Source organism: Hoplias malabaricus, chromosome 7 (assembly GCF_029633855.1).
Source record: "Hoplias malabaricus isolate fHopMal1 chromosome 7, fHopMal1.hap1, whole genome shotgun sequence".
NCBI classification, from domain to species: domain Eukaryota; kingdom Metazoa; phylum Chordata; class Actinopteri; order Characiformes; family Erythrinidae; genus Hoplias; species Hoplias malabaricus.
This window is the reverse complement of record NC_089806.1, coordinates 34,387,033-34,413,193: the sequence shown is the minus strand read 5'-3', so window position 1 is coordinate 34,413,193 and position 26,161 is coordinate 34,387,033. Positions and strand designations below refer to the sequence as shown.

Below are 26,161 nucleotides of genomic sequence, written 5' to 3'. Positions count from 1 at the left end.
AAACACTCCTTGGACCATTTAAAGTGAAATTGTAGACCATTTCCCCTATATATGGGGCTTTTAAACATATAGAGGGCTGTTTAAGATAGGCCAGAAGGAAGTTAGTGCACACATTGCTGTCCAGTAGTGAAATGAACTGACCCGTCGCTATGAAACGGAAGGTTAGTCATATTTAATGAAGGACAGATAGGAATGAAGCACACAGACAAGCTTTGCTAACCATGAAAAAGACATTTTTCTAGGTATGAGAAAAAACACACAACCATGAACCAAGTGAGAAAGACTCTCCCTTTCAACATCCATTTCTTAAAGAGCTGCATCATTTCAAATTTCACACCGAATCCCTCCTTCACATTACCAGTAAAACCAAATGATACAGACTCCACAACATTTCATTCCAAAATGTTAGTTTTCGCTTCCTAACTGCACACAATCAACAGTATTAACATTATAAGAGTCACACCAGGTGATGTAATAGTGCTTCTTACATTCATCTTCCGTAATTCACAGGTATTTAAACAAGTAGTACTCCTTTTTGAGCCTTTGATGTCATATCAATTAAACATAACTTTACTAAAAGGCTAATAAACTAGCCATCGGGCTGCACAATAAATTGTTTCTTAATTGCTATTGCTAAACTGTTCAACTGAATGCTTTGATGTCACTGTTTGCACAATGCAAATTGAGCCTTGGTAGTTTATAAAATGTTTGGTTGAACGTATGAATCCCTTGATTTTCCAAACTTAATACGACAGATCATTTTACTTTAAGTCAAGTTTTTTCTGAGGTGTGTGTGTTTTTGTTCCTTTTTCTTAAATTAGATTTTGAGGCATGCTGTAATAGCCATATGTAGCAATATAATCAGAACCCTTATTTGGCCCACACTGTGCAGCCCTACTAAACATGAACGAGGACCAGAAGCCATATGAGTGGAATAGTTCTAACTGTACTTTGGCTGTCTTTTATACGTCAGAGATCTTTTCATCGTATTCTTTGACACCCTTCCAGAAATATTAGACACCTAGATGCTATATTTCTGTATGAAACATATATGTGGAAGATCTCTAATCCTACCACACTGAAACAGGGAGCAGTGTTAACTGTGGCACAACATAATACTGACATTAATTCCACTAAGTGCTGTCACTTCCTAGTTGCGCATTTACATAAGGCCCTTGAACGAAATCACAAGAACTTACAAAACCAAACGTGAACATAATTCTCACATATAGGGATTATGTTGAACATCGAATAAAAAAAACATTTCATTTCAAAAACATAAAAAAAAGTAAACACACTATAAAACGAATTTTACATGAAAACCGTGTAAATAAAACACTTTGGTCAGAGACAATGGTTTTCTTGCTTCCCTTTTGTCAATGGAATGTGTTTCATATGGATGGCACCCATATTAGCCATTGTCAGAACAAAAGAGCAAAAAACAATTTCCTGCTTCACTGGCCTCTTCTCCCTTCCCTGTAAACATCAGCATTAACCCTGATTGGCTAAACCACAGGATTTCGCCCAAAAGTCATGTATAAATTCGACTTGATCCACAGTATGATACACAAAGCTTCTGCTGTCACATCTTTATAAGTAGTGGTTATATTACTGCAGAGCATGTGTGTACACTATTGCATGCTGGGGTAAGTGTGGGAGGTGTGTGACTTTAAGGCAGTCTGAGTGAGGCACAGACAGAAACCACGCTTCTCTCTTACTATTCCAAGTCTAAACAAGCTCAGACCAACACAAAACAGCAGCTTAGGCCAGGCCTTAATATGTAAAGCAGTCAAATACAGCCTGGTTTAACACAGCAAAACATAAGGTTACTCCCTGGTAAACTTGGACAATTAACAGTTAGGTGTCAGATCTAGTGCTTTTGGGTGAAACCAACCTGGAACAATATAAATCCATACAGCAACCTATATCCAGATAAAGGTGTTACATAGAGCATGTATTGCACTGATTAAATTACATGCCACGAGCTGGATGTAAGCGTTTATATACTTCTCACATTATGTGGATGTATGTGTATATTCATGTGTGTTTGAGCATGAGTGGGGAGCAGCTCACTCAAAGACCCAGACCTCTAGGTTTTGAACAGTAAAGTCCTCCTGTGACGACAACAGTTGGTTGTTGAAGGTGCAGCATTTGGAAGTGGTGCCGTGATACAAATCAGCGTCGAGCCACAAGGCGAGGTGACCCCTAGCAAGACACAGTGGGAGATTAAATGGAACCAAGGTTCCAATTTACCATGTCGATCGACCTAATACGCATTTTATACTTACCCACCACCCCCTATCTGTAGAGAGTCCAAGTTCCCTTTCACAAAATAGGAGTTCTCACCAGTCCATCGAAACACCTTTCAAAATAAACATCTACATTAATATTCAGTAGGCATCAAAAATTACAATGTAATAAAAAGTATTAACATATTTTATTCACTGCATTGACAGTTTTATGAGCCTGGAATCTGCCATTTCTGGCAAAATTATGGAAACATCACACTTGGAGCATTTTCACTCAGCTTTTTATATATATATATATATATATATATATATATATATATATATATATATATATATATATATATATTTTTTTTATTATTATTTATTTATTATTTTTTTTTTTTTTCAAAATGTATATTTAATAGCAAACATTCTGGTTTTGTCAACTACCCAGTTTCCAAAAAAGGCTGGGGTTTAAATAAAAACAGAATGATATAGATTATAGACATCTAAATCATTTAAAACCAAATCATTTTTATTTGAAAAAAGTATAAAGTCAACATAAATATTGAAACCTATGAATTTTGTGCTTTGAAAGATACACTTTGGTTTTGGATTTGATGCCAGAAAAAAAATAATTTGGGAGAGGGACAGCAAAATACTGGTAAAGTTTAATTAGGTTTATTGGCAGCACGTTAGGTATGATTTTGGTGGTGGATCATTCTCAGCGCTGCAGAGACACTAATGTGGTGGTGGTGCATTAGTTTGTGTTGTACTGGTATGAGTGGATCAGTCACAGCAGGCCTGCTAGAGTTTTTAAAGCATGCAAACTTCCAGCCAACAGCATCCTGTGTCCACTGTTGAAGGACTAGAGAACAGCCAACACAAACTGTGCAGCAACAGATGAGCTTCTGTCTCAGACGTCTCCAATAAGGATCATCAAGTTTACTGACGGAGTTAAACAGGGTGTCCATTCACTCTCCAATTTATTAGACACACCAGTGTCTGATCCACGTGTTCCCGTGCAAATAATGTCTCTTTAGGCAAATTTATCTTTAAATAAATATTAGATGCTCAATGTGTATTGAGCATGCAGGATGGAAACTAATCTTTGGAAATTAGAAATGTATTCTGTGCTGTCATTGTTTGCATTTTTTTAGACTATACAAACAGAGGATATTAGCTTGCTAAAGGTTAATAAACAGCCTTAATTATTTATTTGAAAGTGAAATCTTGGTGCTTGCAAGCTTCATTTCAACACTAATGGCCACCATATATTCTAGAGCAGTACATTGTGCTCATGGCAATGTTGGGAGGGGGCTTGAAACTGTTCAATTGCTAACATAGTTTGTCTACTTTACAGCTAAATGTTTTGGATCTTGAATCTTGCCTAGTTCTTCTTTAATTTGTAACTTTAGCACTAAGTTTGTGTAAAGGAAAGATGAAGAGTGTCTGACAGACAAAAACACTCTGAAGACCCTACACTCGGCTTTGTGCTTTAAACAAACAACCCCCAACACACACAATGGTAAAACCATATACCATGTTATTATTTTGAGATGGTATGATGATATGAAAAGAACTGGAAAACATTCATCCAATATGCAATGTTCCCTGTTATACCTGATATTTGTTTATTTGTCAAAAAGTAAAACAAATATCGGTTAACATACTCTAAATTTTGTAAACGACTCAATCAACGTGAGTGAGCAAGGACAACTAGATGAATTGACTGGCAGAAGCAGAGAAGAATTCACCCTACTAAATAAAGAGTCTAAATACAATCAAGCAAAAAGTTGTAGCCTGACCTTAATTTCAGGGCTGAAAGTGTAGAGGAAAGTCTCTCCTGTGCCATAGTAGTGCTCACTAACTCTGAATGGGTGAGTGGAAAATGCTCCAAAAACCTGCAAAAATAACAAAACCAGCCATTACGTTTAACTATGACATACTAACTGCATTATTTGTGCATTTGTAATGTATCAAATACTAGTTATGGGAATCTATTTTGATTCAGGAGGCTAAATAGATGATTATAAAATAATGCTCAATGCATTCAAATTTTTGATTGTCCTATATGTCCTGGTAGCTTAACAGTTGTAATGTTATGTTGCAATATAGCATAGTTCTTAAACTGATTCATGAAATGTGATGTTTTGATTAAAATAAAGAATCCATTATTCCCTACCTACCTCAAATACGTATCTTGGTTACTATCAATCAGTAGAAATTTTGCTACAGACATTGTGTGTGTGTATATATACCTGGTTGTCCATATCTTTGATGACCAGCAGCACAGGGCAGTCCACATTCCCCAGATTTCTGTACAGTGTCTTAAGGCTGGTTCCATGCACCACTGTGCTGTAGGCCAGCCGCCACGGATATCCCTGAACACGGGCTGGAAGCCGAGCAGCCAGCTGTAGAGATCACAGGAGAGTTACTAGGTAATTAATACCTACAGCTTATTCTTTAGCTGAGCCATAAATGTTTTTCTTTTGAAGTAATATTTGCACTGGGTGTGTGTGTTGAGATTGAGATATGTTAAAGTGTTTTGATAAAATATATACTGCCATTTTAGATATGATGCCAGCAACAATCTGGGGATTTCATTTTCTACTGTAAAAACATAACGGAATCATTCAGCGAATCCAGAGAAATCTCTATATGTTATTACAACAGATTGGCTCCAGAGTAAGAGTTTGTGTGCTAAAAATGGCATGCCTGCAGTTCTTATGTATTTCCCACTGAAAATAATTGGCACATTCTGAAATGAAAAATGTGGCGGAGGAGATCTCAATTTCTTGAGCAGCTGAAATCCTATACCAAGCAAGAAAATATGGAAAATATTTACATTTCAATGCATAAATAAATATTAAAACATGTGTGTAAAATGTGTTTCTTTAAAAAACAGGAGGTCCTCGGGTTACGTCAGTCCCGAGTTACGATGTTTCGTGGTTACGACACATCTCCCATTTACTGTATAAAGCCTTGTTTCGACTTAAGTGGTTTTGCGTCGTAAACGTCGTAACGCAAACTTCATGTTTGGTGTGCACGGCGGAAGAATACACGGTTACGCGGCTCGGGACCGAGGAGGATAGGTGTTAGGATAGGAGAAGTGCTTACAGTATGTTATTTACGTACAGTATGTATGTATGTTCTGACTTACACCGAAAATCGGTTTACGACACGACGTAGGAATGGATCAACGTCGTAAATCGAGGACCCCCTGTACACTTCAAATGCAAATAATTTCTCAGTTTCAGCATTTTGTCTTTGTACTATTTTTAACTAATTTATACATCATTGCTTTATGTTTTAATTTACTTTTGCACAGGGTCCTAAGTTTTCTGCAAACAAAATCGTACATATAAACCCAGTGGAAGCAAGCAAAAGTTATACTTATTAATCCAGACATAGACTTGAGCTTGATCTAGGAAATTGGCCCTTAAAACACTATAAATTAAAAGGCTAAAAGTTAAGAGTAAGATGAATGGTTTGCTGTCACGAACCTTCTCAATGTGTGTATCCTCAAGTAGTTTGCTGGGGTCCAACAGGATAGGCAGAATGTCTAAGGGCTCATTTACCTCAAAACTACCAAAGCTCTGCCTTCTCTTTGCTTCATTGATGGTGATAATCTGAGGGCATATTTCACAAGCTTAATATTTAATATATGACTGAATATTTAAAAACAGAGGCAACCTCATACAGCACATACAAATCATGTAAAGCCATTCACCTCCCAGCTTCTTGGAACTGGGTCACTGAAGAAGTTGTCGATCATGTTGAGTTCATCTTTCTCTACAACCACAAAGCCCTGCTCCTGTGCATCTTTTCCATATGCATCAGGGGACCACTGAATGAAGAATGAGTAAAGGTGGTCCACTCTATTAAAAAACAAAACAAAAAAACACCACACACACATGTTAAAAATAAATAAATAAAAATAAGGGAGAACAGCTCAGTTAAACAGACAAACAATTTTGTCCTATCCATGGGTTGCAGTCATATAATTATTTTTTTTGGCATGGGCTCCACACTGGGGCCTGATTGTCTGGTTTCAAAGCACTAATATAAACAGATGGGAAAGATAAACAGATTTGTCTAATAAGTAAGAATTTAGTAAGGTCCAGCTAGAGGAAATTTCTTCAGCCAAGGTCTGGACCGTCATAATTTCTAACTTGTGCTATGATTCAGTTCCATATCCTGTCTACTGAAGTAGCCTAGTAGTTCTATCAGCATGTTATGTCATGAACAACTGAAAGACAAAACAAATTACAAATATTGTTCAATATATCTGAACAATATGTATTGTTTTAAATGCTGAACTGAATTATTTATAAAACTTAAAAAAACAAACAAAAAATAACAATGCTTTTGAAAAAGGTGCATAATTATAGCAGAAGTAAATAAGAATGAAAATAATAAACATACATGTCTTGGTCCATTCCTGGTTTAAGGACTTTTAGAATGCACCTTTTTCAAAAGCATTGTTTTTTTTTTGTTTTTTTTTCCCCCCAATGTAGCCCTTTTTTTTTGCTGTTGACTAATCGTGCTCAGTAGTTTATTGGTTTGGGTCCGCATTGGATATCATCCAAACAGTCCGCCTATTAGTGACCTCTGCCCAAATAGTTTACCTTAAAGATTTGTAAAAACAATGTCACTACACCACAACACAGGGTTGAAGATGTTTGAAATTCAGCCCTAGTGGTTTGGTGGTGTAACTGCAGAGCGATACAGACGCCAACGTACAAGTATAAACTTTTACAATGGCATAGGACACCTATTTACTCATTTAGGAACACAGAATTTGGGTTTTTATTTTCTAGATTTGGGTGTTTTTTTCTGCTCCTGGGGCTCCCCCTACTGCAGTTAACCTTTACAGCACTGTACTGAAATTGGTATAGAGGGGAAGGTAAGGGGTGGTTTCCTACCCTCCTCCAAAAGTTACATAGTGCAGTTTCTGTAGTGATGAGCCGAGTGTAGCAACAAGAGAGGCTCAATTCTACCCATTACAGGTAAGAGATGTATTACAATGATTTTGAAGCTGTAATTTTAAGGTATAAATATTACATAATGTTCCTTTAAGCTCTGTTACATAGGTGCAGAGTATAGTTTGAGCTATTTCTGCAATTCTGAGTCACCTGTTTCTTAAACAGGTAACTTTTTACCTGATACTCTTTTTTGTCTTTTGGACTCATCTCCCTGTACTGATTTTTTGGGTTTTAGATTTCTTCTGGTTTTGACCTTGCTTCACGTAATGTGTTTAATATAACTGAATCTGATCCACAGTGAGTAATCTATGAAATCTTCAGATCTGTATATTAATGAACTGTAGTTACTGATGACTCAAATACAGCCAAATACTAAACGGTACAAATCATTTTGTTTATTCATAATGGTTCTAAGAACTGAAAGTGTTTACTTACAGTCTGAAATTCACACAGCGGTTGATTAAAAAACAATTCTGCATTTGGTATTATTGGTTTTAGAGAAACATTTTTACTTGTTTTAGCACGGCGACTCTGTTCTTTTGTCTCCTAGCAACAGTGTCACTGTGTGTCGTGGGGAGAGCTGTCCGGAGCCGGGAGATTTGTTCACGTTATGGCTTTATTCACACAAACCAAAAGGAACAGCAGATTTTCATAATGTAGTGGAGTACAAAGTAAGATATTTGACTTTGAAACATAGTGGAGTTGAAGTAAAAAATCACCCAAACACACACAAAAAAAATACTTAAGTACAGTAACAAATTATATTTATTTCGTTACTGTCCACCACTGCTATGTAGGGAGTATAGCACTATATGGGATGCAGCCTGAGCTCCTCTCTACTGACTGACACAGAAGAACAAAAATCAGTTTAAAAATTGTGATACGAATAAATGGGTCACGGATCCATACTTATTCTTTAATTCTACAGGTTGAAAAAGCAATAAAACTATTTAAACATCATTTTGTATCACCTGTAACACATACATTAAATTAATTTAAAAAAAAACAACAACAACCAAACAACACATACCTTTCTTGTGGTACTGCAAACCAGTACTCAGACTGCTTTCCCTGGCCTCCAAACGAGTGGGCAGGACTGGAGGTCCGGCCAGTAGCAAATGATTTCCTCATGGGCTTCCCAACTCTAAAGCAGAGAAACATGGGAGGACTCTTGCTCTTCTCCTCTGTGGAGAGTAGCATATCTGCAAAGAGGACATACACAATGCTACTTCTGACCCATCCTAAATTCACTTTTATAGTATGCTGCATGCATATTACTCTGTATTTAGTTCAGGTCAAGTAAAACCCAAAATAGTTCCTACTCAACAGACTATATCAGAGTATTGTGCATGCAATGTTATTAAGATAAATCATATTTTTTTTCTATGTGAATTAATTAGATCATCTATTTCTTATCTTCATTTCACCCTGCAATTCAATGGTCAAGACCTTCACAGGACCACCATAGAGGTATGATGTGTTAATGTGTTTTGTGCTGGTATGAGTGGATCAGACAAAGCAGTGCTGCTCGAGTTTATGTCCACTCTGTTGGTCCACTTTGTAGATGTAAAGTCAGAGACAGTAGCACATCTGTCACTGCACAGTTTGTGTTGGTCGTCCACTAGTCCTTCATCAGTGGACACAAGACACCGCACACAGGATGGTTTCAGATGGATATTTTTGGTTGGTGGTCTATTCTCATCTAGCAGTGACACTGTGGGCTGTAAAAACTCTAGCATTCCTGCTGTATCTGATCCAAATCCCACTAGCTCAACACACACTAACACAGCGGCGCAGTGATGAGTGATGAGTATGATCTACCACCCAAATCATACCTACTCTGTAATGGACCTATGGGAGTTAAAACATAGGGTGAAATGGGGATAGGAAAGTATACAGACAAACAGATTGACTGCAGTGTGTAATTGTAGGACTACAAAGTGCTCCTGTATGGTCAGTGGAGCTGAAAAAAAAAAAAAAGAACAATGACTGTAGATACAAGGTGTTCCTAATCCAGTGATCGTTCAGTGTATAGGTCGGTTGTCATACATTCTTACCTTCGATTGGTCCTTGCATCCTTTTTAGCAGCCATGACTTCATCTCTGCTTCACTGGCTTGTCTTTCTTTCTCTCTTTTTGTAAGCTCTTCCTCTGAATTTGGCCCTTTGATTGTCTCCTTGTCCTCTTCATGGCTTGGTCCAGAAGAAATACCATTCTCCCCTCTGATAGTGCCAGGGTTTACCGTTATGGCATCCCCAGCTGCTACTTCCATCTGAGATTTAAGAGCAGGAATCTGAACCTCAATGTTATTTGTATTTTTCATCATATCTGTATTCCTGTGTCCATTTTCACTAGGTATTCTTCCAGCATGTAATGTGGTGGGTTTGCTCCCATCTAATGCCATCTCCATGTTTTCATCTGTTGAACGATTATGAAGTCCTTCATCCTCCTCTTCCTGGGCACTGTCACATGACCCCACTGCCTCTAATGTTTTGCCAGAGTTGATTATTTCACTCCTCTTTGCCTCCTCAGTGTCACTCTCCTCCTGTAACGATGCTAGGCTGAAGCATGTAGTGTCGGCAGTCTCAGGTCTGTTTTGAGATGTGTCTGCATTGCCATTTTCTGTTCCAGAATCATTTTGCAGGAGCTCCAGCTCAGTAAATCCTTCATCGGACGGAGACTTGTCAGCAGGGTGGCACTCCGCTGTTTCAGAAACCGCCGTCTCCATGTCATCTAATATGATTGGACGGTTAGGTTGCCCAAGAGCTTCATAGCGGCTGAACGGGTTCAGGTCATGTTCGGATGGAAGTTCCACCCACTCACCTGGCCTGTATAATGGACACAGATCCTGAGGTTTGTCGCTACCGTGGAAACAGTTGGCACCATGTGAGGATGATGGAAAAATTAAAGAGAGAAACAAACCAAAAAAAAAAGATAACTTAAAAATGAAGGACAAACTCAGGACAACCAAATTATGAACTTAGAATTAATAAAAAACATAAAGGGTACATATTATACAACTTTTTCCACAAGTTAACACAGTTCTTTGAGGTCTTAATGAAATATCTTTGACATGTTTTGATCAAAATACCAGAAAGATCAAACACCACATAATTTTTTTCCCTGTCTCAGAACAACTGGTTTCAGCTTCTGTATACTCCCAAATGTGAAAGCAAATCAGAGGCATGAGAAGAAAAGCTGGATTTTAGTCACTTTCACTTTGTTCTCTTTCTTTCTGTTCTCATTTTTGCCATATTTAATCACTACCTTTTTTCTATGCACTCTGTATTTGTTTTGTTCTAATTAACCTCCTCTTTGCACTCTCACTTAAATGCAGATCCAGTTATGTGACTGGAGAGGCTCACATGGGTCCGTTGCTCTGTGACAATTCTGAAATGCCTGCTTTCTAAAGGCCAATTTATACGTTAGCACTGACTCGACGCAGAGCCTACACTGTATGCTATACAAGAGCCATACGCTGTTGTGAGCGTTTATATTTCTGTGTTGGTATTTGCGTTGCTTTGCAATTACACTGCCACAACATTAGGGCTGAATCTCAAACATCTTCCTCTATTGTACATAGGACACAATGCAGTGGTGTAGTACAATTATTCATCAAATTTTAAAGTCCACTATTTAGGGAGTAGGTTGTTGTTTGGGATAGAGCATAGTTTACATAAGATGCCAGGAAAAAATCAAACACAAAGCCAGCTCTTTTTCCCCACGTCTCATTGAAATTTCCCTGGAGACGTCTGTATTTTTCCTTTGTTCAACATTTTTATTAATTCCCGAAACCCACACCATGTCTGAGGAAATCTCTCGCTATGAATTTGCTGCTGTCTGCAGTCTCTGTAGTGTGAAGAAAAGGAGTTCTTTTTCCTGTGCTACTTTGGCTCAACATAAACAACGTCCGTTCGACTACTGACCAATCACAGTCATTGCGGTCTGCTTCGATGCGATGCTTGGTAACATTTCTGGAGAGGTGTGTGTCGGGCTTTAGTGTAGGGTTAGCATTGTTGCATTGCCTACAGCGTAGGTTTGATGCCAAAGTATAAATTGGGCTTAAACAGGACATAATTTACAAAACTCATTTTATTGCTCGTTTTCAGATTTGTTTTCCGATCACAAATAACTGACTAGGTTGTTTTATTTCACAGTTTGTGGTCCTGATTCCCACTGCACTTAAAATGTGATTTTAAACATATTTCTTTTTATAATATGTCCCCTTTAATAAAGCAAAAATGGATTATGATGATGATGTTAATGACAACAAAAAAATACGAATATAAAACAATAAAAAACACATTTCATTGTAAGATGCATGTATAACTGCAATCTACTGATCATCCAGCAACAAAGGAGGGAAATAGAAATAAGTTAGAGATACACAGATATCACATTTTCATGTATATGTATTTGCTTATGCAGATTTCATAAAATGCAGAAATTAGAAACAGATGATTCAGAATTATACGGAAATATATTGTCCAGAATCACCCAAATATTCTACTGTTGGAGTAAAAAATACACCAAATATCAATCTAAAAATTGATCCCATGCCTATATATTTTAAGTACATTTCTGCAGGCACCAATATCATGATGCATTCCTTCCTCCCAAATCAGATTAAAGCAATTGGTAAGGCAACCGAAATAGGAAAGCCTGAAATGTGCATATTGCTCATGCCTGAAGTGTCTGTTGAAATAGTGCCTGACAAAGACTGTAGTGCATGCAATAATAGGGTGGAGTAACAGTAGGCAAAAAAGGGAGCAGGCAAATAAGTAGGCAAAAAGGGTCAAAGAAGCTGTCGCTGCTTACGATGGCAGTGTATCTTTGAGCTTCATGCGGGACACGTCATCATACAGAGCCACTGAGAGCACCTCTTCCATTGGGCAGATGAGGCCATACTCCTCACAGCCGTGCTCAATCACTAGAGGATCAGACTTGTGTGGGTCAAACATGATGTTGTTTGGTGTCACAATCATTACGCCACCCACTACTCCCTGTTGAGATAAATGTAAATAAATTAGAGGTGGGTATTATAACAAAACTGTAATGTATTTCTGATCAGTTTTATCATAATCATAGCAATTTTATTTTCTTACCACATTGTGGATATGGTCAGTACATGTTCATGTTCCCCACAAAACTGGGGCATACTTAGTCCTCAACCACTATCACTTTATTCTGGGTGTTTTTTTTTCTTTTTTAACAAATGTGGCACTACAAGTTCACAATTTTGCTATACTCTGGCCTCTCACCATGCCATCAGTGAAGTACTTGCAGCTCATCTTAAGGAATTTGACAGTAACTGGACTCTCATCCTCAGAAGGTGGGGAGAGCTCCCGGTGCCGGTATGTCCCAGACCTGCCACTTGATTTGCCATCCTACAAAACCAAGAGCATGGACGCTAATTTCTGCTAAATCTTAAGATATCAAAAGTAAAGAATGTTGAAAATCCTGCTGGGAAAACTTATAAAACAACCACACAGGTAATAAGTTTAAAAAAAAAACACATATATACAAGGCAAGGCAAGTTTATTTATAGAGCACCTTTCATACAAAACCAATTCAAAGTACTGTACTGTGCAGAAGTCTTAGGCACCTAATATAATAATATATATTTAAACTAATGCCTTCTCAGTAAGTGTGGTGCTTGTATAAAGTTATATACAATCGCAGTAAATACCAAAAAATAATATGATACAAATAAGAAATATAATTTCTATAAAGTAGTAGGTGAGAGTGAGTTTGAAGAATAATGTTTTGTTCAGATTCTCCTTGATCGCATGAATCTGTTAAATCAAGAGAGCACAGTATTTAAAATCATTATTTATTAACCTGTAAAAGTAGGTATTGGATGGTAACCTCAAATAAAACGGACTCCACGAGGAGAGATTTGGAAAAAGTTAAACACATTCACACACAGAAGGTCACACTCACTGGAACAATGTTATTTGTTCTTATTCTAATGCTTGCCGTTATTTGTTTGTTTTTTTAGCAAAATGTCAGTCTCTGGTGCCTAAAACCTTTGCACAATACAATATATATATATATATATATATATATATATATATATATATATATATATATATATATATATAATATGAAACTTCTTATGGAGTGAACTCTTACTTGTAACTCTTTCTGTGATGGTGCTGTGCTGACTGAATTAGAGGAAATGTTGTCTGGAGAGCCAGTTTCTGACTGGCCCATATCAGGAACAAAAAGTACCTGCATTTTAAATAAATAAATAAATACATGGAAGACATCAAATCATCACAGCAAGATTTTGATCATATCATCATGTTAAAGAAATCAAGATGCTAATAAACCAGAATGAAACCAGTGGCAATTGAGTTACATAACATTAATAATTTACATAATGAATGAATGCTAATGGAATCTTCAAAGAATAAACAACTGAGATGGAGCAAGAGGTTAAGAGCCTACAGTCTGTTTTTTATTCTTACATGCACCCACCTGTCCAGGGACCACACTGCGAGTAAACAGACGATTCAACTGCACAAGTTTGTTTGGGGTGATATTGAACTTCAGTGAAATGCCGTTCAGTGTGTCACTAGGGCCAACCTGTAGACAAAACATTTTCACGTGTGATAACAGCTAGTAATTCTGTTCCAACATAAAAAGGGAAAATAATAAATAAATGTGTCTGAGCTGGGATATATTAAAATGTAATAACTAAGAACATTAACAACAGATATCGCAGATATTGGAGCCCACAACTCCAACACACTGATACATGTCTTTACACACTGGAATTTATTTGCAAACATTGTACTTTATACATAACTGCAAATCTTACACAATAATGTGACAAATCACTTTGAATTATTAACAGCGATTACATTATGCATGTCATTCGTTTGCCCTAGCTCTGCACCCCCACCCCCTTTAGGGAACCACTGGATTAATAGAAATTAAAGTATGATTACATTAATCATACTTAACTCAGATTTGATATTTGTTTAAATAGTGTTTGACAATATTTAATCAAACTGTGTCGCAATATCAGTAGGTAAACATCATTTGTGCAATGACCTGAACAACAAAATCATTGTTCTCATTCCATGCTCCCTTTTCCGACTTATAAAACCTCAGACAAACTAAGTACTGTGTTACATGTTTTTGTTTCATGAACAATTACATCCCAGCTTCCTACCACAATTTTGTCTCATTTCCCTGTTTTTTTGTCTCTGAAAAATGTTCTTCTCTGAAATACTTACACATTTATCAAGGATGAATTAAAACACAGTTACATAAAGACATCCAAAAATAGACGTCTCGTCTGTCTTTGTATAGAACATGTTTTGAAGGCCACAGTCTAAAAGGGAATCTTCACTCACTGTGTACTCTACAGTGCCTGGAGGCTTTATTTTCTCTTTCTTGGCCTGGCCATTGGCTTTGCAGTCAGTCTCTAGAAAAAAAAGAAAGAAAAAAAATGTTTATACAAGTTTACCTGCTTGGCAAAATTTGACAAGGGTTTGGTTAAAAGGCAGAGGGACATAATGATAATAATAATTATTTATTTAAAAAGCACCCTCCAAGGACACTGTACAATAAATAAGAAAAGAGGAATACAAAACATAAAATTCAAATATAAAAGAAAAATAAATAAATAAATGAAAATCCTTTCATCCATATGCTAGTTTAAAAAGGGGAGTTTTAAATCTGGTTTCAAAAACATCTACAGACAAACAAGTTTGCAGTTCATCAGGAAAACTATTTCACAGCTTTGATCCCACACAAAATGCTTTACTTCCAATGGTGCTTAGCTTAAAAAGTTGTGACCTCAAGCAAGCGTAGGCTTGAGGAATGAAGAGTATGCACTGGAGAAGACTTTTGGATTTAAACACCACCCCAAGCAATTTGTGCTAGATACAATACTGTACTGGGAACCAGTGTACACAATTTAAAGCCAGAGTAATATGCTCTCAAGATTTTGCATGTCAGCAAGCAGATTCAAGTATAAAAATACTCCAAATACACTACTTAGTGCATGCATACACACACACACACACACACACACACACACACACACACACACACACACACACACACACACACACACACACACACACACACACACACACACACACACACACACACACACACACACACACACACACACACACACACACACACACACACACACACACACACACACACACACACACACACACACACACACCTTATTTTAAACAAAGTGAAGAGTTATGGCGCAGTGGACTCTGTATTTTTTTTTTTTTTTTGGTTTACAAATCAAAGCAAAAAGTTATTTTCTACATCTATGTGGTTTCTCTGGCTGTGTTTATCTTGAATCGAGGCACGTGTTTTTCTCCGCTGCTCTCGTTCACCAGCTCAGCAACACGGCTTTGGAGTGATACTCTGAAATACTCACTTTTAACTTAAACAGAGAGAACTTGGCATCATTTAGTGTATGATATATATCACTATGATCTGAATTCGCTGTAAACAATGGTTAAACTATAACATTTTATTGACTTCATGCGTTTATCTCTGCTTCTGTCCCGATTTAGACGGGTTTTACATTGCACAAGTTAAAGATCCAAAGTTCGTTGGAAAGACCAAAAATGAATGCGTGACAGAATGGAACTATTTTGCCTCGCGGAAGGTTGAGAAACAAACAAACAAACAAAGTTTTCACTGTCTTCTTTATTTTAAACCTAATAATAACACACTTGAAGTTTGTGCTATAATGTGAGATATTGGCATTACTGTATTGATCTTCGACCGCAGCACACCAGTACCAATATCTCACGTTATAGCACTCCCTCTCGTGTATTAATGTGTAATTAATATATATGAGGATTAATTTCCTCAGAATTCTGGACATGGAACAACGGTACCAAGGAAAATTAAGCCTCTCTAAAACTTCTCTTGGGACCATGTGTGAGATCGTGTTGGCGATCATGTTGGCAGATTGTTGGCCTACTGCTGTCTGAGGTCAAATACATGTGGGGGAAGGAGCAGGGAGGGGAAGAAAAAAAAAATTATATATCATGCGCTAGAAGATTTTTGAAGTTTGCACACAAAGTCTGACACATTTTTAAATGAAATATCTCTTTCACAACCATGCTTGATAGAAATTTCTAAGGAGCTTCAACATAAAAAGTACAATACGCTCCAACTATTTCAGTTTGTGAGGAAAAAAAATTTGTTGCTCAATGATATTACTACTACAACAGTGGAAAGGAAGTTGGAGTTAACATTTCTAACATCTCTCTTTTCATTCTGTGGAACCTTACTTCATTTTAATAACAGATTTTCCAGAAATCACTAAATTGCAGCCAAATATGATTTTCTTTAAAAATCCTTACACATTTGAAAACACTGAAACAGGAAGTGAAACAAAAGGCAACAAAAAGTTTTATACATATTTAAAATTATATTCTTAATTAAACTACTGTAGTATTATTTAATTACAGTTTCTGTCAATAACAGACAGTTAACAGTGTTGCTTATTGTCATAAGAGGGACAGATTAGTTAAGACATAACAGCTCAGCAATGACACACAGACTGAAGCACTTCCTTTGTCTGTTTGTTTTAAATTATATTTTCCTCTTCTAAAGCTAAAGTGCGGAGATATGGCTAACAGAATAACAGAGCCCTTATCGACAGTTTCCATACAGTGAGCATTTCAGTGGCAGTCACTAAATGAGGTTCCTGTAACTGACCAGCTCAGCTCCAGATCATGTTTGTGTACAGAGGCCTGCTGTGGTGCAGTTCAGTATAAGGCTGTGATAGGCTTCTACAGCTGTGTGCAAACAAACATTGTGCACACAAAAAAAAAAAAGATGTATTAAACCATTCAGTGCGAATAAAAATAGAGGAATGCAGTAAATAAAATGTTGGCAATTCAAATAGTCACTGGAATTCCCCAACAGTTTTAATGGATACATTATTAATTACTTTGTATATCAACTATAAACAGATCTTACGGACTAACAGTACAGACATAATGTGATTACACATCGAAGCAAGCTTTAAAACACACAACGTAGCTTTCCAATTTTGTAAACTCATTATTAAATACTTGGCATGTTTTTGATGCCTGGACATGAAATATAGTAGTTATGCAACATCCTTTAAAAATATGCTTGCGCTGTCACCCACCATCATTCATTATTGTCTGTTCTGTTTCTGAGGTTTTATGTTTGTGTAGCTATTAATGGAGGATTTTGTACAATAGCATAGCTCTGAACTTCCCACTTTTTCCATCCAGTGCTATAGGTATAAGAGTTATAAGAGTATAGGTGTTTTAGGGTCACTACAATGATGTCAAAGCAAGGATGCTCATTGCAAACAATGCTCATTGTTACTAATTTTCACTCCAAATGGTTGTGCCTGGCCATTTATACGTGTAGCAAATATTCTACGTTTATTCTTAATATTACAAATCTAATCTCAGATTTATTTTGGCTTCAATCTTTGAATTATTCTGAATTTATTCTCATGAGACATTTGCATACTTTAATAAATAAGTATTTAAATCAATAAATAAGTCAAAATGTCCAATCCCATTTTAATTACACGTCTATTCTGAAATACACTTATAAAAACAACTATTTTTTATGACAAATGAAACAGACACATGAAACTGATACCGCTACCCTTTGGTCTATGCTCTTTCAGTTATCTAACAGTTTATACAAATGATTTCCACTGGATGCCACTGTATAACATTATCACTTCTGAAATTTTCATGAGAAACTCATTCACAGCTACCTGCAACAAAGCCGTCTTACCTGACCCTTCACTAAGAGATCTCTCTGTTTTTCTTGGCTTTTCTCGTTCATGGTTCTTCTCTGGAAAATGTTGGGAGGGGGGCGTCGCATAGATGACTGGTCCCTTTGAGTCGGAATCTGAGTGGTTCTCCTCAGCCCCAGCTTTCTCCGATTGGCTCTCCTTCAGTTGTCGCCTCTTCCTCAACCTGAGATTCAAGACACAACGTAACAGAATATGCACCATTTTAAACGTCATGACAAGTGAGCTCAGAAAAGAGATGTTCTGCTGCATCCAGGGTGGTGTACACACCAACTACACCTCTTTCACACATTGTGAACCATTAACATATAGGATTCAGTTTCTCTTCAGTTTGATGTCACAGCTCAGAAGGAAGCCAAGCTGAGGCACATAGAGCCAAGAGAGCTGAGCTTGCATTTAAGAGTGGTGCAGGTCAGATGGGTTTATGTGCAGAGGGGAGAATTAGCTTAAGGGAAAATAAGATGAGTCAGAAAATGAGATTAATAAATAATGGACATTTTGTATCATATGTATGGGAATGTAAATATTAAAGTTTAGTAGAGCAAGGAGGGAGACAGAAAGGAGAGACAAAATGAGCTAATGGAGTGAAAGGGATGTCAATCGATACAGCTGGACAGCCTCTGTCCAGCATGCACTCTCCAACAGCACAGACGCTCCATTAGTGGCAAAACATTCCACAGCTGAGCTGAAGCAGCCCTGCAGGGAAAATCCTGTGTTTGGAATGCAAGCTCTCCTTTAGTTCAAAGAAGCAAACCAAACAACAGCACCTGCTGGCTTGGAGCAATATAAGAAATAAGAACTTTATGTTTAATATTATACACCCATGATCTCAAGGTTAAGGGAGCTAGCCTTGCCAAAACTAAAAAGCTGAGCTCAAATCGAATGTGTGATTTCAAATCATAGGCTCAGTTTGGTTTCAATATATATTTATTATTGTTAAATTAACCATATTTTAGAATTGGCGATAATGAAACTGAAATTATTTGCTGACGCATTTACTGCATTCCTGAAGTGGTGAATGTTTTTGTGTTAGACAACTGCACTAAAACATAAAATTAATATTTTACTAATTTTAGCTCATACTTAATTTGCAACCCTCGGTTTTAGAATTCACTTTTCTGATATATATTTTTTTCCAGATATGTACACAAAGACACCAATACACCCTGAAATATCTAAAATATCAACATCTGATTTTCATCCACTCAACAACATTGTTCAGCTCTAGGTCAGTGATTTCTTAATTCAACTATTAATATGTAATAAACCTACACTCTGAGACTGATAAGTGAAACGCACCATACTCGTCACATATTCAAGATATTGTATTTGAATTATATTATTTAATTAGCTAACTTTGGCTGCTTTGAAATTTGGCTGTTTAAAACAAAACACCTTGAGGATCAGAAACAGCAGTACTGCCTTGAGTTTTTAGACACTGTGTCCACTCACTGTCCATTTTGTCAGACCTACCTTGTTGGTCCACCTTGTATATATAAAGTCAGAGACAGTACAGCAGTGACACAAAGCAGCTTTAAAAACTCGAGCAGCTCTGCTGTGTCTGAACACTCGTATTAGTGCAACACACACTAACACACCACCATGTCAGTATCACTGCAGAGGTGAGAATGATCTACCCCCCAAATCATACCTGCTCTTTGGAGGTCCTGACCATTAAAAAAAAAGGTATAAGGGAGCACACAAAGTATGTAAAGCAAGACATGGACTACAGTCTGTAATTAGAAAACTACAAAGTGCTCCTGTTAGTTCAGTGGAGCTGAGAGGATGGACCCTGAGTGTAGAAACAAGTCATAATGTTATGGTTGATTGGTGTATATGTAGCTATCGCTCAAAAAGGTTATAAAATTTAAAACAAATTAAACGTTCAATGCATTTGCATTTTTGTTTGCATAATGTGTTTAATCAGCAGTGTCTACCTCCCCACAAACTGAAACAGAACAAATCTAAAAACTTTTAAGTCAGAAAATACGGGATTTAATAATCTGTTCTGTATATGCCACTTATAGCTAAAAATGGTCCTGTCTGGGTGGGTACCATGGCTGTCCATCTTTCTGTGCAGAGTGTAAACTAGATCTAGCCATAGCAGTTTGCATTCTCCCAAATTGGGATAATTTGATCTGTGGCATTGCATTAGCCTATGCTCGTAAAGAAGCAGCAGGGTAGCCTTAAATCCTTGGGGGAAGCACTTTCATGATGGCTTTTGAAATGTGAGTGCAAGTGAATGCGCTGTGATAAAATGGTACTCCATCCAGGGTGTGTTCCTGCCTTACACCCAGTGATGCCAAGTAGGCACCGAACCCACCGTGACCCTGAACACAATAACATGGTTAGAGAAAATGAATGCATTAATGTTCACACTATCTTTTAAAAGCAACACTATGTAGCACTATATAGTCACTTTACTGTGACACTCCACTGACCTGTAACAGGGAGAGCAGAGCCTATGTGTTCGCTACTTCAGGCTCAGCACAGTAGAAACTGCAGTATGTAACTTCTGGAGCCCTTAGGTGAGAATTCTGGCACACATCTTACACACACCAAGAGTGTGATCAAGCGACAGACTGGCCAAGAGTAACTCACCTGAGGGGCTCTGTGGCCAGATTGATTTCACTAGAGTGCTGTACAGTAAGTTACACTCTGCAACTGTAGGGGGACCCCAAGAGCATAAATACTAAATCTTACATAGTGTTGCTTTAAATGTAGCCTGTACTTCATATAACTCTGAAAAGATCAAACTCCAAAACTGACCTGCATGAGCAGAAGAGCAATACTTCTACATGAACCAGAAATAAATGTCTGTGTGTGGTCAAAGCATTTTCATATTGAAACGAAAGATTTTAAATGGATAGAGGATTTATTGTGTTTGTAAAATGACATGTTTTCTGATTTATTTGTCAAAAACCCAAGGAACCAATCCATCAAATTTGAAGTAGGGCTTGCAGGTTAAGCTCGAACTGGAGGTGAGTGGCAGAAGTATGGGTGGAGATAGAGGCAGGGACCTAATATTCATAGTTACATGTAAGCCACTTTCAAGGCTGTAGGGGATTTTTTTTTCATGGAAATTATATGAAGAAGTTTTGAATTATTATTAAGAAGTTTTAGGGGTTTACCTGATAGCCAGATGGGGAATTTAAATGCAGGGCACACAACAACTACCTCATCACTCAAGTGTACCATGTTCAGAATAGCTTTTTAACCTCAGAAAGAGACTGGTGAGTTGGGAAACTCCCACTGCAGAACTAACAGCGTTAGTTGCCAGCACTGTTTCAGGCCCTGCTGATTGAGTCTTTGACTGATGTCCCACTGCTATTGTTGTTGTCACAGCTGCTGCTACCCTCAAAGCTACCGTGGGTCTGATGTACAAATATGACTCTGCTTACACCCTTTTCTGTGCTTCAATTAGTTGGGTGTGGATGAACAGCACATTTGCACAAGCGATATGGAAGCATGAGCAAGCGCATGATAGGAAGGAAAGCAAGCCACAGCAAGCTTAAGATGAAAATTTACCAGTGAAGACTTGGCAGCCCATGTTAGCCTTTTGAATGATGCAGCTTAATGCATTGCCTGGAAAGCATGCATACTTCTTCAAAAATGCAAACGCTCAGTGGAGAATGTAATCTATACATATCAGGCATTTGTAAAATCCTAAGAAACGTTTAAAAATATACAAGAATTGCATAACTATGACTGTGCTCTGAATTTTAGCTCTATCCAATATTCACATTTGCTTGGAAAGTCATACTACAACAAAGAAATAAGACAAGTAAATCACTTCATTACACATTTAGCTGACCCATTTTCCTTCCCAATAAACACTTAACATAAAAGCTTATAATGAACCTCATGACAGGTTAGAACACACATAAAAATGTTATGCTAGAGAAAAGATCACATGACCAGCTAACTCCACAGTGAGCTTGCTTAGCAAGTCACCATAAGCTAAAATGTAAACAATCTAATTCAAATATCCTTTTTCTCCATAGTTTCTTTGTTTAACCTTGGTTGCACATTGATGTTACAGTGGATATTTAAGCTATATAATAATGGCTAAGCACTGTCTCTGATTGGTGGAAGTCACTTTAAAGGGAATGCCTGCTATTATGAGAAAATGCAGTTCACACTGGTTGTTTACATTCAGAAGTGCAGCATCTTTTAAGGTTGAATTACCACAAAGACTCATTAGTAACTTGAGTTGTTTAGTTTTGTAGCTCTTTCAGTAATGCAGTTGACATCACTCCAGTAAGGAATAGGGGAATAAATAGCAAACTTGAAATCACCTCACCATCTTCTAGCTCATGGTGTGTCTTCGTTGGCCGGATAAAAATCCAACCCCCTATGAGGATTTTGTAGGGTATTTTACATCCACAACCATACGGTTCAGCTCTGTTGTGGCTAACAAAACTCTGTGTTATGCTCGGTTTTTGCACTTTTTTCTTACAATGGCTGCTCATTTCTTTCAGTCTTTGATTGACTCTTATTTACCTTGCAAAATATCCAGGCCTTTTCTCTTTTTTCTCCATTTTGGTGAAGACTAGGAGTGGAGACAGACACAGGCAGACAACGTTATGTCCCTGGTTCAGACCTTCTGACCCCTTTTCCTACAAAAGAATATATGAAATAAATCATGGTAAACATCAATACCAGTACAGCATTGGTCTAATACCATCTACTCGACACTTTGCACCCAAAAATATTGTGCAGAATAATAGAAAACACAGTTAATTTGCTAAAGATAATACTTCTTCCAAAACAGTACTGATTTTTCAGGAATACATGGTAGATCACATTTATAGCTTGCATATTTCAGAGCTAAGAGAAAGCCAAACTGCGTCCTTGCAACATAAAAAAAGAAAGCAAATAAATAAATAAACCACAAGTGTTTATCCAATCATCCAGAAGACCGTTCGCCCCTACACAAGAATTGGTAAAGAAAATATACTGAAAAATAAAAATGATATAAAAAGAAATCTGTTAGTTTTTTTTTTTTGTTTGTTTGTTTTGTTTTTTTCTGAACAATCCACCCACCACTCATTAAACCATACCTCAACATCACTGCATTGGACTGGAATTTACATGGATCATGAAATGCAGAACATTCCACCAGTTTCTAGAACTTAACTGTAGATACGTGCAAAAAAAAAAAAAAAAAAAAAAAAAAAAAAAGTTTCCTTCAATAACTGCAAAGACTCTCGAAAAGAACTGAAATTGTGTTAAAGGCACTACATAATCAAAAATGTCTGTATTTTACAGCAAGATCCTGATGCTTCTAAGCTAGATGGCTACCTTTTTACTTTCTTTATCTGAGGAAAATTCATTGTATTCTATGAACAAACCTGGAAATTAAATGAAGGACAGTCTTTAAATTGACATATTATTGTATGTGATGATATGTGGTAATGCTACTGCACCACGTTTGATTAGCAGGAATGATTACAAACAGAGCTGAGTTCCATAAACGTCTGCTGTATCATGTCTGTAGATAGAGTAAGACCATTTTCTAACCTGTTTACAATAAAATATTCAAAGCGCCAGACTATATTGGAGCTAAAACATTAGCAGCAAGCTTAAACATCTCATAATTTGTCTCTGAAATATATCTACTAATGCTCACGAAAGACGACAAAGTTAATAACGAGCAGCTGTTAAAATGTTGTTAGGAGACCTAATGCTGGCTTTCTTTGCACTATAAACGTTAACGTTAGTCTAACGCTTCAGACAATGGATTCAGGGTAGCCAGATAGCTTAAAATTAAACAACACGCTTTTTCAATGGAAATGAAAGCAGAGATTAATCTAGATGCTAACGTAACGTTACGTATTTCGATTATCTGTTAGCTAGATGGATATCCTAGCTAAATAACATGCCAAGCAACACAAAAAGTCAATAATGCCACACTCACCTGCAAATCTAGCTACATCTTCTAACGTCCAGCCAACAACACCATCAACGACAACATGTCCATGAAGCTCGCCTCAGACATTAGTGTTATCTGGCAACGTCTGGCGGTTCCTTCCTTTGGCTTAGCACCACCCGTCGTTCCTCTTCGTGCTTTTTTGCCGTCTGAAATGTGCTCTTTCAAAACAGAAACTACAGCCTGGACTAAAGTTCGCACACATAATAACTAACAGTCTCTAGCAGCCATAAACGGTAGCCGACCAAAACGGTTTCCCAACAATATTTATTTACATGAGGATTTGCTGATAGGCCCGAGTGCCCATGCTCCACCTCTTACCCTGACGTTTCCTCAACACATTCTACACAAGCTTAGCAAAGCCCATTACATAATATCACTGCAAACCAGATTATGTACAACCACCATAATGTATGAAAAAGAACTTCCGTAAGAGTGGCAAATCTTTTTTTGTTAATTTATTTAAGTATATATATTTATATTATTACAAATATACAAAACACTTAATGAAAACACATATATGGGACCACACTTCTTATAGTAAACAATCTGACCACGATTTCATAGAAGCTCTAAGACTGGGTGAGCGGTTGACTAAATGATTTGTGCTCTCAGTCACGACTCGGTGTGGATTCCCGGTCTAAAAATAATATTTTAAAAACTTGTTTAACTAACAACGTAGTATTCAATCCAAATCAATTCAAACAATAGCTAAAACAAACAAACAAAAAGTGAAACCAGAAAGTTTATAAATGTGTGAAGATAAAACACCTAAATTACAATTGCTTTCTGGTTGTTTTTGTTTATCATCAATTAAAAACATGTATCTCCCAACATAGTAACAATAGTTACAAAGGAAAACCCTTCTAAATATTCAGTGTAAGTCAATGTAGACATATTTAATTCCAAGTCATTTTCAAGCATTTCTATTGGTCCATTCATCATGAAAATGTCAAGGACAGCTACTGTGTTCAAACGATAATAACCTGAAAATAGACAAAAATGGAGATACATGTTTTTCATTGGACAGTGACGATTAAAACAAAATTTTAATTCATATCTCCAGATGAGCAAGCCAAATGCGACAGTGGCAAGGAAAAACTGAAGAAACCTTGGAAAGAACAAAGGTTCACAAGAGAGACTCACACTCCTCTGGTCCAACAAATTATAAACAATAGACATTTAATTTAAACTGCCGGTAGAAGCAGCCTTGGAGGCTGTAGAGCTCGTGGAGGTCTTTAGTAAAGGTCTGTGCTGAATCATTGTGTTCACTAATTGTTCACTCTGTTAAACACACCTACCTCATCCAACTAGTAGACGTAAAGTCATAGACAGTAGCTCATCTGTTGCTGCACAGTTTGGGTTGGTCATCCTTTAGTCCTTCATTAGTGGACAAAGGACATCACCCACCGGATATGCTGTTGGCTGAACATTTTTGGTTGGTGGACTATTCTCAATCCAGCAGTGACACTGAATGCATTAAAAACTCTAGCAGCCATGATATGACTGATCCACTCATACCAGCACAGCACACAGTAAAACATAACCACTTCAGCACTGAGAATGACCCAGACCCAAAATCATTACCTTCTTTGAGGTGGTCTTGATCTTTAAACAGAAGGATGAAATGGGGATAAGAAAGTATGCAGGAACAAGTGGTCTACCGTCTGTAACTGTAGAACTACAAAGTGATCTTGTCAGGTCAGTGGAGCTGAGAAAATGACCAAGGAGGAGTCATAATTTTATGGCTCTCCAGGCTAAAGAAATTGTTACCAATGCAATGTGGAATAGCAGAGCTGCAGGTATATCATTGCCACACAGCTGCAATGTCCTGGTCTTGTGGTGTCTTGTGATGGATCGGTGCCCTTTCCAGGTTGTATTCCTGTCTTTTCTGCTCATTGACTCTAAGTAGGTTCTGAACCCGCTTTGATAGGACAAAACAAGATGAAGTGGTTACAGAAACTGAATGAATTAATGCATGTTACCAATTTAAAGTTCACAAACCAGAGTCTGAGTCATGATATAACGGTGCTTTAGTACTCATAACATGAATAACTGAAAGATGTCCATATTTTGGAGCATCACATACTGTACTTCCTTCTACACAGTAAATTCACCAGAGTTAAATCACCACTGTTTGTGTAATAATTTCACACTCTCAGTGTTAACACTAATAGTGTTGATTTAACACTGGCGAATTTGCT

The 26,161-nt window shown here is 37.2% G+C and overlaps 1 protein-coding gene across 2 annotated transcripts; it reads right to left on the bottom strand.

Annotated features, from left to right (window-relative positions):
• Positions 1 to 43: 43 nt before the first annotated feature.
• On the bottom strand, positions 44 to 24,283 carry ncoa7b (nuclear receptor coactivator 7b). Of its 2 annotated transcripts, none has more exons than XM_066676150.1 (16): positions 23,946 to 24,283; positions 22,529 to 22,644; positions 18,007 to 18,191; positions 14,583 to 14,653; positions 13,699 to 13,806; positions 13,351 to 13,449; positions 12,477 to 12,602; positions 12,034 to 12,218; positions 9,274 to 10,076; positions 8,247 to 8,418; positions 5,962 to 6,109; positions 5,735 to 5,860; positions 4,490 to 4,642; positions 4,037 to 4,132; positions 2,289 to 2,362; positions 44 to 2,205 (listed from the first exon to the last, which is right to left on the bottom strand). In XM_066676150.1, the coding sequence occupies exons 2-16, from the start codon at positions 22,564 to 22,566 to the stop codon at positions 2,070 to 2,072; spliced, it is 2,520 nt and encodes an 839-aa protein (XP_066532247.1). In that variant the 5' UTR covers positions 22,567 to 22,644; positions 23,946 to 24,283; the 3' UTR covers positions 44 to 2,069. The 2 variants fall into 2 exon arrangements, with proteins under 2 accessions (XP_066532247.1, XP_066532248.1); XM_066676151.1 differs by having other exon boundaries at positions 9,274 to 10,043.
• Between the last annotated feature and the right edge of the window lie 1,878 nt (positions 24,284 to 26,161).